Genomic DNA, 12,679 nt, shown 5'->3' on the forward strand with positions numbered 1-12,679 from the left:
TTTAGAAAGATTTATGAATTACCTGTTTTTTTCTGTATTTGCATCCATTCTTTTAGTGTCGTAACAAGGTCGTAACCATAGAGTAAAGCCGTAAGCATGGTAGATTAAAAAATTATACCGTGGTAAATTTGCGGTGAACAGGCATAGTTGTACAAAGTTTTCTAAAATATAAAGGAACATTTTTAAAAAATGGACGATTTTCAAGGCGGGTAGAAAAAAGGTTCCCTGAAAGCGCTAGAGTAATATCGCGCTTTTGATAACTGTCTGCCGCTGATTTAGCCACGATCTTTTTGTCTGCCCTTCTGCATACGGCTTTTAAATGAATAAATATGACATTCCACAAATCGGCATGCATGTGAGCCATATTTTTTTCCAAAATTTCATGCCTGTGTCCTTTCGCGTTGTCTGCCGGCATTTTAGCGACAAGAAAAATGTCTGCCAACAACGTTTTTTTCACGTTCCTTAATAATAAATAAAAGCTATTTTCGCAATTATAACTCTTGTACCTTATAGACATGACTATTTCATAATGGCTACACATAAGGAGACTTCACAAGAAAAATTAGCCATGTAATGATGATAAGGTTTTTTATGTAGCCAGGTCTTAGACTATTTGAAGAGTGTATGAAAGTAATATATTATGTCAAAGGTATAAACGAAACTGTCTTGCTTGCTTAGTTCTTTGAACTACAGAAGAAATTTGTTCCATCATCCTTATGGACTAAGTATTAAATTATTATTATTGTTAGTATTAATTTCATTTAATGTTAATGTTAATTTAAATAAATAATTGAATTAGTAATTTATGAATAAATCTTAATAATTTCTATAAAATGGTATGACTTTGAAGTTACAACACACTCGTTTGTTATAACTCAAAAACTCACACGTGTGTTATTATTTATTTTATATGACATTACTCACATGAGTAATGTCTGTATAAGTAGTGGCTGTAGCAAAATGTATTTAAATACATAAGAAAATTGCCCAAGGATATCCCTGTATCTGTTATTTTTAAAAAAACGTTTTGAACACGAAGACCAAACAAAAATATACGTGTAATGAATTGATTAAGCATCTTCCAGCTGTTTGTTATGTAAGCATTAATGGGTCCGAAATAAAAGAGTAAAGAAACCATTAAAATACATTATGATGCTATTTTTAATAGATAGACCTGCCTTAATTATTCTTAAGGTCAAAAAATATATTTTTGTCATACGCTCCCAAAAACAGCTATTTTACGGACTCATTTCAGTCCGTAAAATGTTTCTTTTTCGGCCTAGGCCGTAAAGGTCGTCATGGCAACCTTTATGGACTAAAATGTCTAAATTCGTTATTTGGTTGTTTTATTTTGTCATTCGAAATTTGTCACAAAATCACATAAAATTATACATATATTTATAATTAAATTATTAAATACTAACAATATCAAAAGCTAAGTTATTTGTTTAAAGTAAGTACCTAGGTACCTATTTAAAAGAGGCTTTTAAATTAAAATATTCTTAAATTACAGTCACAAACAAGACATAATCATGTGGTACATTTTTGGCCTAAGACAAGCATATTTTCTATACAACTCAACTGATTGACAACGTTCCTCTGTTCACCACCGGAAACACTCCTTTGATATTAGTTTTGTATCCGCAAGGGTAACTAAAAGGCAGCTGTTGTCTTTTTCTATGATGTCTTGCACTCGTAGAGAGTACAATTCTTCTCTCTACATGCTCCACAAAGGCCAATGACAAGAGCTACCTAAAAATCAAATACAATGGAATAAGAAACCATCTATATATTATAAAAATCATTATCGCAAACTTACCTTAGTAAGTAAATAAGTTTCATCACTAGCCGTGGCCAAAAATCACCGATCTCTTTTATGGACAAAACCTTAGACTTTTAGGCTCGTAACCAACCGAATTCTCTTCAAAAAGCAATAAGTTTTGGAAATTTGTCAATATAAATATCTTCTTTAACACTTAACACTGCTCTCAGCATGGAATATTTCGACCAAATTGACGATGGTTTGAATGTTTGTGACTGTAATTTAAGAATATTTTAATTTAAAAGCCTCTTTTAAATAGGTACCTAGGTACTTACTTTTCGTGGAAATAATTTAGCAATACATCTTCATTTACAACGAATACGCCATTTTTGTCTTTCCATTCATTAAAAACATCATATTCTTTCTGGTAAATGGCACGAGACTTCACAGGAAGTAAATCCAACACGATTTCTTTGGCCTTATTAGCAATATGTTCGGGATTTTGGAACATTTTAAAATTGTTGATGAATTTGTGTGATTTTGTGACAAATTTCGAATGACATGTCAAAATGCGATGAAATAAACAAACTCGTTACTAAGATATGAATTTATAAGCCAACTTTTTCAAACATTATAATTTCAAATATGGAAAATTTTGCAAATATGCGTTCTAAAAAACTGTAAAAGCGTATGACAAAATAGTAAGAGTAACACGTTACTCTAAATTATGTTTTTTAGGACTCATCTACTATTTCGGACTCGGCTAACGCCTCGTCCGCAAACAGTAATGATTCGTCCTAAAAAACATCATTTTAGGTACTAGTTACATAAATAGCTATTTCAATATGGAAGATACCGTAAGAAAATAATAAATATAATAAAAGTTTGATTCTAGTCTTAAAAGGTGTTTAAAAAGAAGGATTTTTATTTTATTGTAATTTCCATAGATAAAAATAATTTGTCAAAGTATTTATTAATATTATACTGAGGTAAGAAGGAAATGTATAGGCTTGGTGCATTCTACGCCGGTGCTGCCACCATCGGAGAATATCGTAAACATCTAATATATACAAATACACTTGTTTAAATAGCGAGTATACGAAAAATGTATTATTTAATTATTCTAAAAGTGGTAGAAAGTATAATTTGTGAACATTCTATAAATAAAAATAAAAAAGTAAATATTTTGATATCTTCAGAAGGTTTAACTTGAGCTTACTTCGGGTTTTTCTTATTACCGATTCTGAACCGTCCTAGCACTGTAATACGCATACGCAGAAGGAAATACGGAGAAATTATTTCATTAGCGCATATGCGGCAGAGGTCTAGGACAGTTCAGAATCGGTAGATAATAGGTCTGTTCTCAGAAGAATCCCTGACTAGTCAGCGCGTTTCTTATTGGTTGAAATGTGTAGAAACCAGACTAACAATCAGATTTCTACGCATTTTAACCAATGAGAAACGTGCTGACTAGTCAGGGATCCTTCTGAGAACAGAGCTAATAATAAGAACCCGAACAAAGATTTGTATTATAATTTATTATTCCATTTAAAAAAAACTTTTTAGATGACTTCAACTACGGTAGCGAGCATAGTTTTAATCACACCGGTTTTGCTAGAGGGGCATATTGTGGCTATTTCGGCTATAACGAAATTTTTTAAAGGTACATAATTATAATTTTAGAAGATGTTCATAAAACATTTAATCACTAGTTGATTAAAAAAAATATACCATTAATATTGCAAATTATACTTCATCCTCTCATAGTATATGTCTATTTAATTTTTTTGATTATGTAGCACTTTGTTTACTCACTTGTTTCGTCGAACTGCTTGAATCCATTTTTGCTTTTGATCAAATCGGTGTGAGAAACTATGAAGCTATAAAATGTTTCGGGAGAGTTGAATATCCGGGAAAGTTGAGTTATTGAATGTTATTGCACCCAACAACGCCCTAATTACACTCTCCTTTACGCGTTAACATCTTTTCGGCAATTTTGTTAACATTTGTAATTGTCACAACACAACACGACGCGGCGACGCACAGTGTAACGAAATCGGGAAATGCGGGACATTAGCCCAAAAAACAAAAAATTTAATTCATCAAGTTTTTTTATATAGATGGATAAAGGACATCCCAGAGCCCCACCATGTGAGATATTTCTTGAGTTGACCTCTTAGTCGGGGAGTTATGGCGGGTTAAAGTTATGGTTTTCTTAATTTACCAAATCTGTACAAAAATTTCATACAATGAAATTTATTATTTTCAGAAGTTTCCTTGTGTTGTTCAATTCCAACAATTTTTTTCCGTAAAGAGAGGTCTTTTGCCAACAACAAACCTGAAAAAAATGTCCCAATTTTTTTCAAGTCTAGTTTCTACATGTTTATTATGACTTTCAAAAAAGGTTACATATACAAAATATCATAGAGTGAACCTTCTAGTATACTGTTACATATAAATTTCATCCACCTAGATCCGAACCTGGAAGAAAAAAATAAATTTCTTCGGCAATAATTACGTTTTCCATTGATTCGACCGTAGTTTTATCCGTAATTTTTGTGCTATAATTTCTTTATTGAAAAAGCTATACGCTTGCTATGAACATACTGAATGCTATTTTAGGGGCGAGGAACCATCCTTACATTGGGTGGGGGACAGTTTACAACAATTCAGAAAATCTCAACATTGAGAAATATTACTCAATAGAATATATTCTCCACCCTCAATGCTGCATCATTTTGGTGCCAAACTATTGAAGATATATTGCACAACTTATTGATATATTCAGATCCTCTACTTTCACATCTGCGACCAAAGCACTCTAAAAATAAAAAGTAGACTTGTTCCGGAAGCGAAAGAGCTCTTGTATGGAGAAGAAATTGAGAATGATTTTTAAGCATGTTTTATGTAAGTGCCTTACATATTATGTTATTTTGGAATAATATACACCCCACATAAATTATCGCATCACTTATTAATTTGGAAAACTGCAAAGTATTCTTAAAAATTCTTTTGGTTAACAATAATCTCAAAAGTTATTTGCATTAATAGCAACTTGTTAAGGAATGGAAAGTATATCATAACTCAGGCAGACCTTAGATTTAAGTTTTTCACATAAAATGTTTGAAGCAGTTTCAAACAATAAATACTACCAAAAATATAAGTGTTAAGGAAATTTTTGTGAGGTGTGTATTATGGTTTCCTTTGTTGAAGTTGAATACGTTTTTTTCGCGCATATTATCATATTATTTAATACTGTTAAAAGATATTTGCCACTTGTGTCGTTCTCTTTGAGTTTTGCAGTCTTATCTAATTTATCCCTGATTATTTGAATATTTAGGAATGTTGATTGAGTTTTTGACATATTAGCGGGAGATAAATGATTGTTCGACAGTAATATGATAACGTTTTTGGTCCATAAGAGCTATAAACTCTTCGTAAATAAAAAAATATACCTGTACAGTCCTTTTATAAAACTTCTTATTTTTTTTGACCTTCCATTACGCCTTTTTACTCTTTTCGCCCTGTAGCAAAAATTCCTAGTCGTATTATTTAATTTCTGTCAAAAAATGTCATCAAGAATAGTGATAACTGAAGAAAAATGCCAATGTCCCACTATTTTAGTTTTCGTTACTCACTGTGCGACGCCTAGTTCCAATTCTTTTTCACTTATTTTTTACTACCCGAAACAGCGTTACATCAGACAAACCTCGTACCTGAGTGTTTTATAATCTCAATACTCAAAAACTAAAATACTTAAATATTATGACAAAATCACGATTTCAATATTATTTTAATGCGATCGACATGACTTCAGATTTCAGATTTTTTCCGTCGGAAGTTGTCGAAATCAACTGAAATGCACCAACCCTATATCAGTTATTACCGGTTATAGTATAACAGGTAAAAAGGAAGTGTTATCTTAAACTATTTAACAAGAAAATAAAAAAGGCGCCGCGCCGTCAAACATCTAAATAGTAAGCACTTGACAAGAACGAAACAATAATAAAGCTATCTCTGCCAGGTTACCCTAACAAAAACTATAATAAAAATTGGCTATAAATACTCGGTACTTATAGGGTACCACTTCAGTTTAACTTTTCCTATTTAACAACAACAAGGGTAATAAAAATGGAGTTTATAAGGGTATTATTATTAAGTACTCCAACAACCTATTTGTTAAACAATGAAACAGGGCCATATAAAGTCTGACTAGTAAGAACATTTATGATTTAAAATAGTGGACGGCTACTGCCATTGTTTATATGTTTTCTATTTCTTTAGAACGATTATTACTAAGTAATTAACTGATTTATTAAATACTTAACATTTAGTTGGACAAAGAAATATAAGCGATACCAACTAAACTTTTAGTTACGTAATCGAGGGCGCGATTTTTAAATTCATTGATGCCAACCATAGACATATTTGGCTCCGGGCTGACCAACTGTAATTTGAATTTCCCGCTGGGGATTCAGGTGGTAGCTCTGCTAAGAAATGTCAAATTGTCACATTTATTTATTTATTTCCTGACGTTGTCATTCGTTCACTTTAGTTTTGAATTACGAGTTTTGGTTTAAAAAATTTTGTTGTGATATTTTAAGCTAAATTTTTTCTTGCAGTCGAATATTGTTCTTTTTAGAACCTCTAAGTGGTACAAGATAGATTAATAGGCTCTGCAAAAACTCATCCAAAACTTACTACAATATTTTGAACGGAAAAGCGGTAGTAAGGGACCTATTAAGTGCTGTTAAAGAGGTGAGTTTTGTTGATGTAAATAATAACTGTTTATATATTTATAATTAATTTATTTTTGTTTCCCTAATATTTTGATTTAAAGAAAATATGTAAAAGTGGGCAACACTGTACCGGTCAAGCTTAATCACGTGACTAAAAGTTTAATTAGTATGAACTTTATGTAGTTAGCAAATAACATAGTATATTTAGTATATTATAGTTAATTTAAATTTTACTTTAATGATCAACCATAAACGCAAAGTTTAAATTAAAATTGTATCTTAATGATCACTGTAAAATTAGATATTTCAAACGTGAATATTTAATACTCATTTCTAAAAATCAATAAATAATTTTACAACTATCTCTGCACCGTATTGAATCTAAATAGAAAATACTTAAAAAAACAGGATTCAAAAATGATCTTATAGGTACTACACACACCGGAAAAGTCTAGGGATATTACAATTTTATCCAGCCATCGTCAGTAATTTTATTATTTGCATTTCTGATATAATAAAATTAAAATAATCAAATAGTTTACAGGACGTATTGGAAATAAAAATGCGAAATTTACCGAATTTTTCAAATTTACTTTGATTTTTATTGAACTTTCTAAACTGTGAATTAAAAAAATATATAAAACCATTTTTACTTAATAAAGGGTATGGCCTCCTCTACTGTTTATTACAGCTCTACATCGTCTCTCCATGCTCCTGATTAGGTTGTCGATCTCTTCTTGATGTACAGCCTGCCACGCTGCATTCACGGCCCGAACCAGATCCCTACGAGTTTCACGAGGCATACCCATTCTCAAAATTCTTCTTTAGACCGCGTCCCATACGTGCTCGATGGGGTTGAGGTCAGGAGATTGTGCCGGCCAGGGCAAGATGTTTAATTGATGAGCATTGATAAACTCACTTACCACTCTGGCTGTATGAGGCCGTGCATTGTCATGCATGAGAATGAAGTTTCTCCCAAAATCATTGGCATATGGTAACACGACAGGCTCAAGAATTAAATCACGATATGTGATTCCTGTTAGAAACCTTTCACGAAAAACGATATCGGTTTTTCGGCCTAACTGGACTCCTCCCCAGACCATAACTGTTCCACCTTGATAAGGGTGCACTTCCTGAACATGATCCAACCGAATAAGATTTCCCGGTTCTCTCCATACCCTAAGCCTTCTCAAATCCGGATGAATTCCAAAGCGTGACTCATCCGTGAAGAGAACATTGGCCCATTGTTCATTCGACCACTGAACATGATCTTGAGCCCATAAATATCGTACCTCTCGATTTCCTCTCGTTAAGGGTTGAGCTCTCCAGGGGCGTCTGCTTCTTAAGTTGACCTATCTTAATCTATTGCGAACAGTGTCAGGACTAACGGTTACATTATGTGTTTCCAGGAGAATTAAACTAAGCTCTGGTGCTGTAAGAGTCGGTCGGCGTCGAGCATTTAATTGTAAAAAATGATCCTGCTGAGGGGTAGTAATGCGATGTCGCCCTGTGTGCCTTTCAGCAACATCACCACTTTCAAGGTAGCGTGTACTTAATCGCGATATTTTACTTTGCGTTGTATTTAATGCTCTAGCTACGTCGATTTGGCGCATTCCAGCTTCGTGCATACCCATGGCCCTTAGCATTTCGTCTCTGTTAAGATGTCTACGCTCCATAATGTCGTTTAATACTAAACAGAGTTATTTGAATGAATTCTGGTCAGTTATCATAAAAACATAGCCAGTACAGGTTAAATTCGAACAATTGATACTAGGTGCTTTTTATACATTTGACAAAAAATACACAAACACTTCTGCAAATATCCCAAATTTAGAAATAACTAGTGTGACTACTTTGTTTCAATCGAAGTAGAAAGAATCGGCCTACAAATATGTGGTTGTTTATTCAAAACATTTATTTTTAACTTTAATAAAATGATATCCCTAGATTTTTCCGGTATGTGTATATACTCCCTTTAATATCCTAATATGCCATTTTTATCGGCAAAAAAAAAGTTTTTTTAATTTCACTCAAAATGAGTTATTTGGGTCATAAATGACCTAAATAAAAAATATTTTCATGGTGTGTCTGTCTGTCCGTCTGTAACACGATAACTCAAAAACCGGTAAACCGATTTTTAACTAAATTTGGCACAAAAATACTGTGGCACCCGAAAATCTGGCTATTAGTTTTTGGTGGGGGTGGAGAGTTGGTAAGGGAGTATGGGAGGGGGTTAAAAATTTAAAAAAATCATAACTCCAAAATTACAGTAGCTAGCGAAACGCGGTTTTCAATTTAAGATTAGGGATAATATTTGCAACAAAATTTGTAATAACATCAAAATCAGTCAAAGTCGCAGTTTTTGAGATAATTGAAACTAAAAGAACTGCCTACCAACTTTTTATTAACATATTTTAGTATGGGCGGCTATACGTGCCTCCCGGCGCCAATTTTTATAATCCCTATTATACGCCTTTGATTTTTAGGACATTTTTCTCAAAATGTGAGTAATAAAAGAGTTTTTCCTCTTGTAAAGACAATCCGGGGACATACTATATATATATATTTTTTTTTCCTCCATTTTCGCTTTTATTTACAACCTGTCAAAAATAACTAGGATACGTCAATTTGACTTAGATATTTCAGTAGCGTATCTGATATTTTTGTTATTGAGTTTCCCCCAGATAATCTAACCCTACTTTTTTATAAGCAAAACACACTTTTTGTAATAGAACAATATTTTTTTGTTAATGGGCATGTTCAAATAAATTCAGGTTTATTATTTCTTAAAGGTAAAGTAAAAATTCTCCATTACTGCAAGCTCTCCTGGTTTTTCATCTCTTGCAAACTACTTTGTTCAACTTTATGTCCAACTTCCAGGTATTTTTTTACCCAAAACATACCTTTATTTAACATAACAAATAAAAATAAACAAACAAGAAAAGCAATGGCAATATAAACATAAAAAATGACGAAGTTATAATAAATCAAAATAAATGAAATTTTTAATCAGAAATTTAATTAGTATTTTTCTAATTATACGTCTATGATCTTTAATTGTACAGAGTTGGGAGACCTTAAACCCTCTTTCTAACCCGCCTCTGAGTACAGTTAAAGATATTGTGACACCAAGAAAATTGTATAATATTTAAATCAAAAGAAAAACCTTACCAATACAAACACAACAATCAAAATCTGAGCAACTATCGAAAATCTAACCATTTTATTGACTGATTTCACTCTGCACTACACGCACGTATATGGCACCTGTTTTCAGTATTAATTTTATTTTTTAGAGTATTTTAACTCTAATCTTTCGCACGCATTAAAGGTCTTTTTTACACTCTACCCACACAGTCAAGATTACTGCCGAAGTTCAACTGGTTCACAGGTTACAGTTCTGCAGCATAGTACCGGTAGTACCTGTTTAATTACCTGCCACCTATTTGCAGTGGTGTACCCAGGAGGGATGATCTGACGCAACATAAATATTGAATATTAAGGTATAATAATCTAGTTTTATTCTAAAGAAATGTCTGTTAGAAGGCACCCAATATAAAATAAAATACATTTGAAATTAGTAGTAAAAAATCCGAAGTAATATTCAATTTATAACCTTGTTAAATATATATAGATTTCACAAATAACAAAGCCAAAAAATCAAGACAATGAATTGATATAATTGACCTCATTGTTGCTCGCTCTGTATTTTGCCATGCATTAACTGCTTATATATAGTTCATATCAAATAACCTTTTAGTCACGTGATTAAGCTTGATCAGCACAGCGTTGCCCACTTTTACATATTTTCTTTTAATCAAAATATTTTAGGAAACAAAAATAAATTAATTATAAATATATAAACAGTTATTTTTTCATCAACAAAACTCGCCTTCTTAACAGCACTTATAAAGGACCATTATTACCGCTTTTCAAAATATCCTAATAAAGTTTGTAGCGTTTTTTATAAAACATTACCACTGCGAACGGCAGCTTTTCATCGGAGAGCAGTCGTGGATAAGGTATTTCACTAGAGAGAAAACCAATCAATAACAATAAACAAAAAAATACAGATATTGGGCGCCAGGCATGTATAGAGAAAGAAAACATATATATATGTATTCATGATGTTCTTTGCTGATACATGACATTGTAGAGTTCTAGTGAATATATAGTGGTTATATGTCAAAGAAAGTGGTGTTAAGAGTTGTACTAAATATCTATAAAAGTAATACCATTACAAGACATAATGTAATGAAACCTAAGATCTAAATCATATTTTAAATACTAAATCGACATAAATGTTCTTAATAATCTAACCACTAAATATAGTCTGTACGATAATATTTAAAATGTACGTTAAGTTAAGACTGAAAATCGACTGAAAATCAGAACCTAAATCTACACTTAGCTGTTCTTGAGGCAATCCTGTTTCGAAGAGTAGCAGCTTGAGGTAGGCTCATATCTCTGTACTGTCTGTCGGCGATCCTGTTGGCCAAAACAACAAAAGGGGCCAGAATGAGGACACCATGAATCAATACAGCCGTAGCTACTGACTAGGCTTAGAAATGAGAGCGAAGCAGCATGGGGCTTACGCTGTATCCATACTGTGGCAATATGGGGACACTACCCGTACTTTGGAACACTACTAGGACCTTGGATAATGTCCGTAACTTGAACCATAACCTTGGACACAGTCCGTCCATAAGATAACGGTACAGGGGAACACTACCCGTACCTTGGACACAGGCCGTCCATAAGACAATGTACGTCCATAAGATAATGTACGTCCATAAGACCCTAAAAATACGAAACTCTTGTTTAAAACCAAACAAGGTCTAATAAACAAAACAAACCTACCTCGAAACACTTCCGAGGGCTCAATAATAAACAAAAGAACTGTCCTTTCTTCCATTTAACATTCTGGAGGACAACTGCAAAAGTACACCAACGTGTCAGCAAAACACAAATACGAGTTAAGGTGGGTCAATCCAAAACTCTACCCTAAACATATTCAATAATAATATCGAATCTATAAAAGATAATAACTCATCTTTACCTGTAGCTTCGAAATGGCAGCTGATTCAGATTTTGCAGCAAGATTTAAATTGCCATTTCTAAAAGCAGGATTTGCAACCGGCCAAAAACAAAGTGAGGTTAAAACGCAGAGAGGCGCCTTGACATATAACAAGGATCTTGACAGCGCGCGCCTCCACAGAACAGTGACACGATAGCAGGGTTGGCGACTAGGGAATGTAAAAATTACGCCAGGCGTGCCAAATAAATTATCAGGCCTGAACGATACGGAATCCGGTGATGATACGCCAGGCATCATATAAATCATATATAAGAAATACATGTAACGAACTAAAAACGTTACAAGTTGCGATGAGTTTTTTGCATTGGCTATTAAGCTATCTTGTGCACTTCGCACTAAAAAAGGTTCTAAAAAGAACAATGTTCGACTGCAAGGTCTGCTAGTAAAAAATATTAAATTTAAAGTATGACAACACAATTCATTTAAACCAAAAACTCGAAATACAGAACTAAATTGTCAAAACAAATGACAATGTCAGGTAATAAATAAATAAATGTGGCAACTTGACATTTTTAACAGCACAACTACCAACGGGATCCCCAGCGGGAAAATTAAATTCCAGTTAGTCAGCCCGACGCCGAATATGTCCATGGTTGGCAACAATGAATTTAAAAATCGCGCCCTCGATTACGTAACTAAAAGTTTAATTGGTACCGAATATATTTCCAATGTTGTGGTATTTATTATAATAAATATCCCAAGAATATTGAACATATAAACGATATTTAAATTTCATTTTGCAAATCAAGTTGAATAATAGCATTTAATTTTGTATGCAAATGTTTCTTCTTTTTTATCGCTTTTTTGAGGCTATCGCATCTTACGGGTCACATAAATATATCAAACAAATAATGCAGAACCGTACTAAATAATTATACAGGAAAAATCGATTTCATAGAAAAAAATAAAAATAGAATAATTTTCGTATTGCACGGCACTGGGGATCATTAAAAATTATAAGTATGGTGATGGTGTGATGGCCAGGCGAGAATGAGATGGAAATTGTCTATCTATGGATTCTACCTGTTAAAAGCAATAAACTAATACGAAGGCTATATTTATTTACCTTTGTATCCATTG

At 32.8% G+C, this 12,679-nt stretch overlaps 1 protein-coding gene across 5 annotated transcripts in view; it reads right to left on the reverse strand.

Annotated features, from left to right (window-relative positions):
- Window positions 1-12,679, reverse strand: part of LOC115885648 — a 49,284-nt gene that overhangs the window by 14,940 nt on the left and 21,665 nt on the right. The window contains exon 1 of one of the 5 annotated variants that reach the window (XM_030904620.1): window positions 9,673-9,914. The exons of 1 other annotated variant lie outside the window; for it this stretch is intronic. In XM_030904620.1, the coding sequence (XP_030760480.1) occupies window positions 9,673-9,723 (51 nt within the window). In that variant the 5' untranslated portion in view covers window positions 9,724-9,914. Of the gene's footprint in view, window positions 1-9,672; window positions 9,917-12,679 lie in introns of those variants that run through there. 3 more of the 5 variants (XM_030904617.1, XM_030904615.1, XM_030904616.1) reach the window with 3 other exon arrangements.

Source organism: Sitophilus oryzae, unplaced genomic scaffold (genome assembly GCF_002938485.1).
Source record: "Sitophilus oryzae breed Bouriz unplaced genomic scaffold, Soryzae_2.0 scaffold_410_pilon_pilon, whole genome shotgun sequence".
NCBI classification, from domain to species: domain Eukaryota; kingdom Metazoa; phylum Arthropoda; class Insecta; order Coleoptera; family Curculionidae; genus Sitophilus; species Sitophilus oryzae.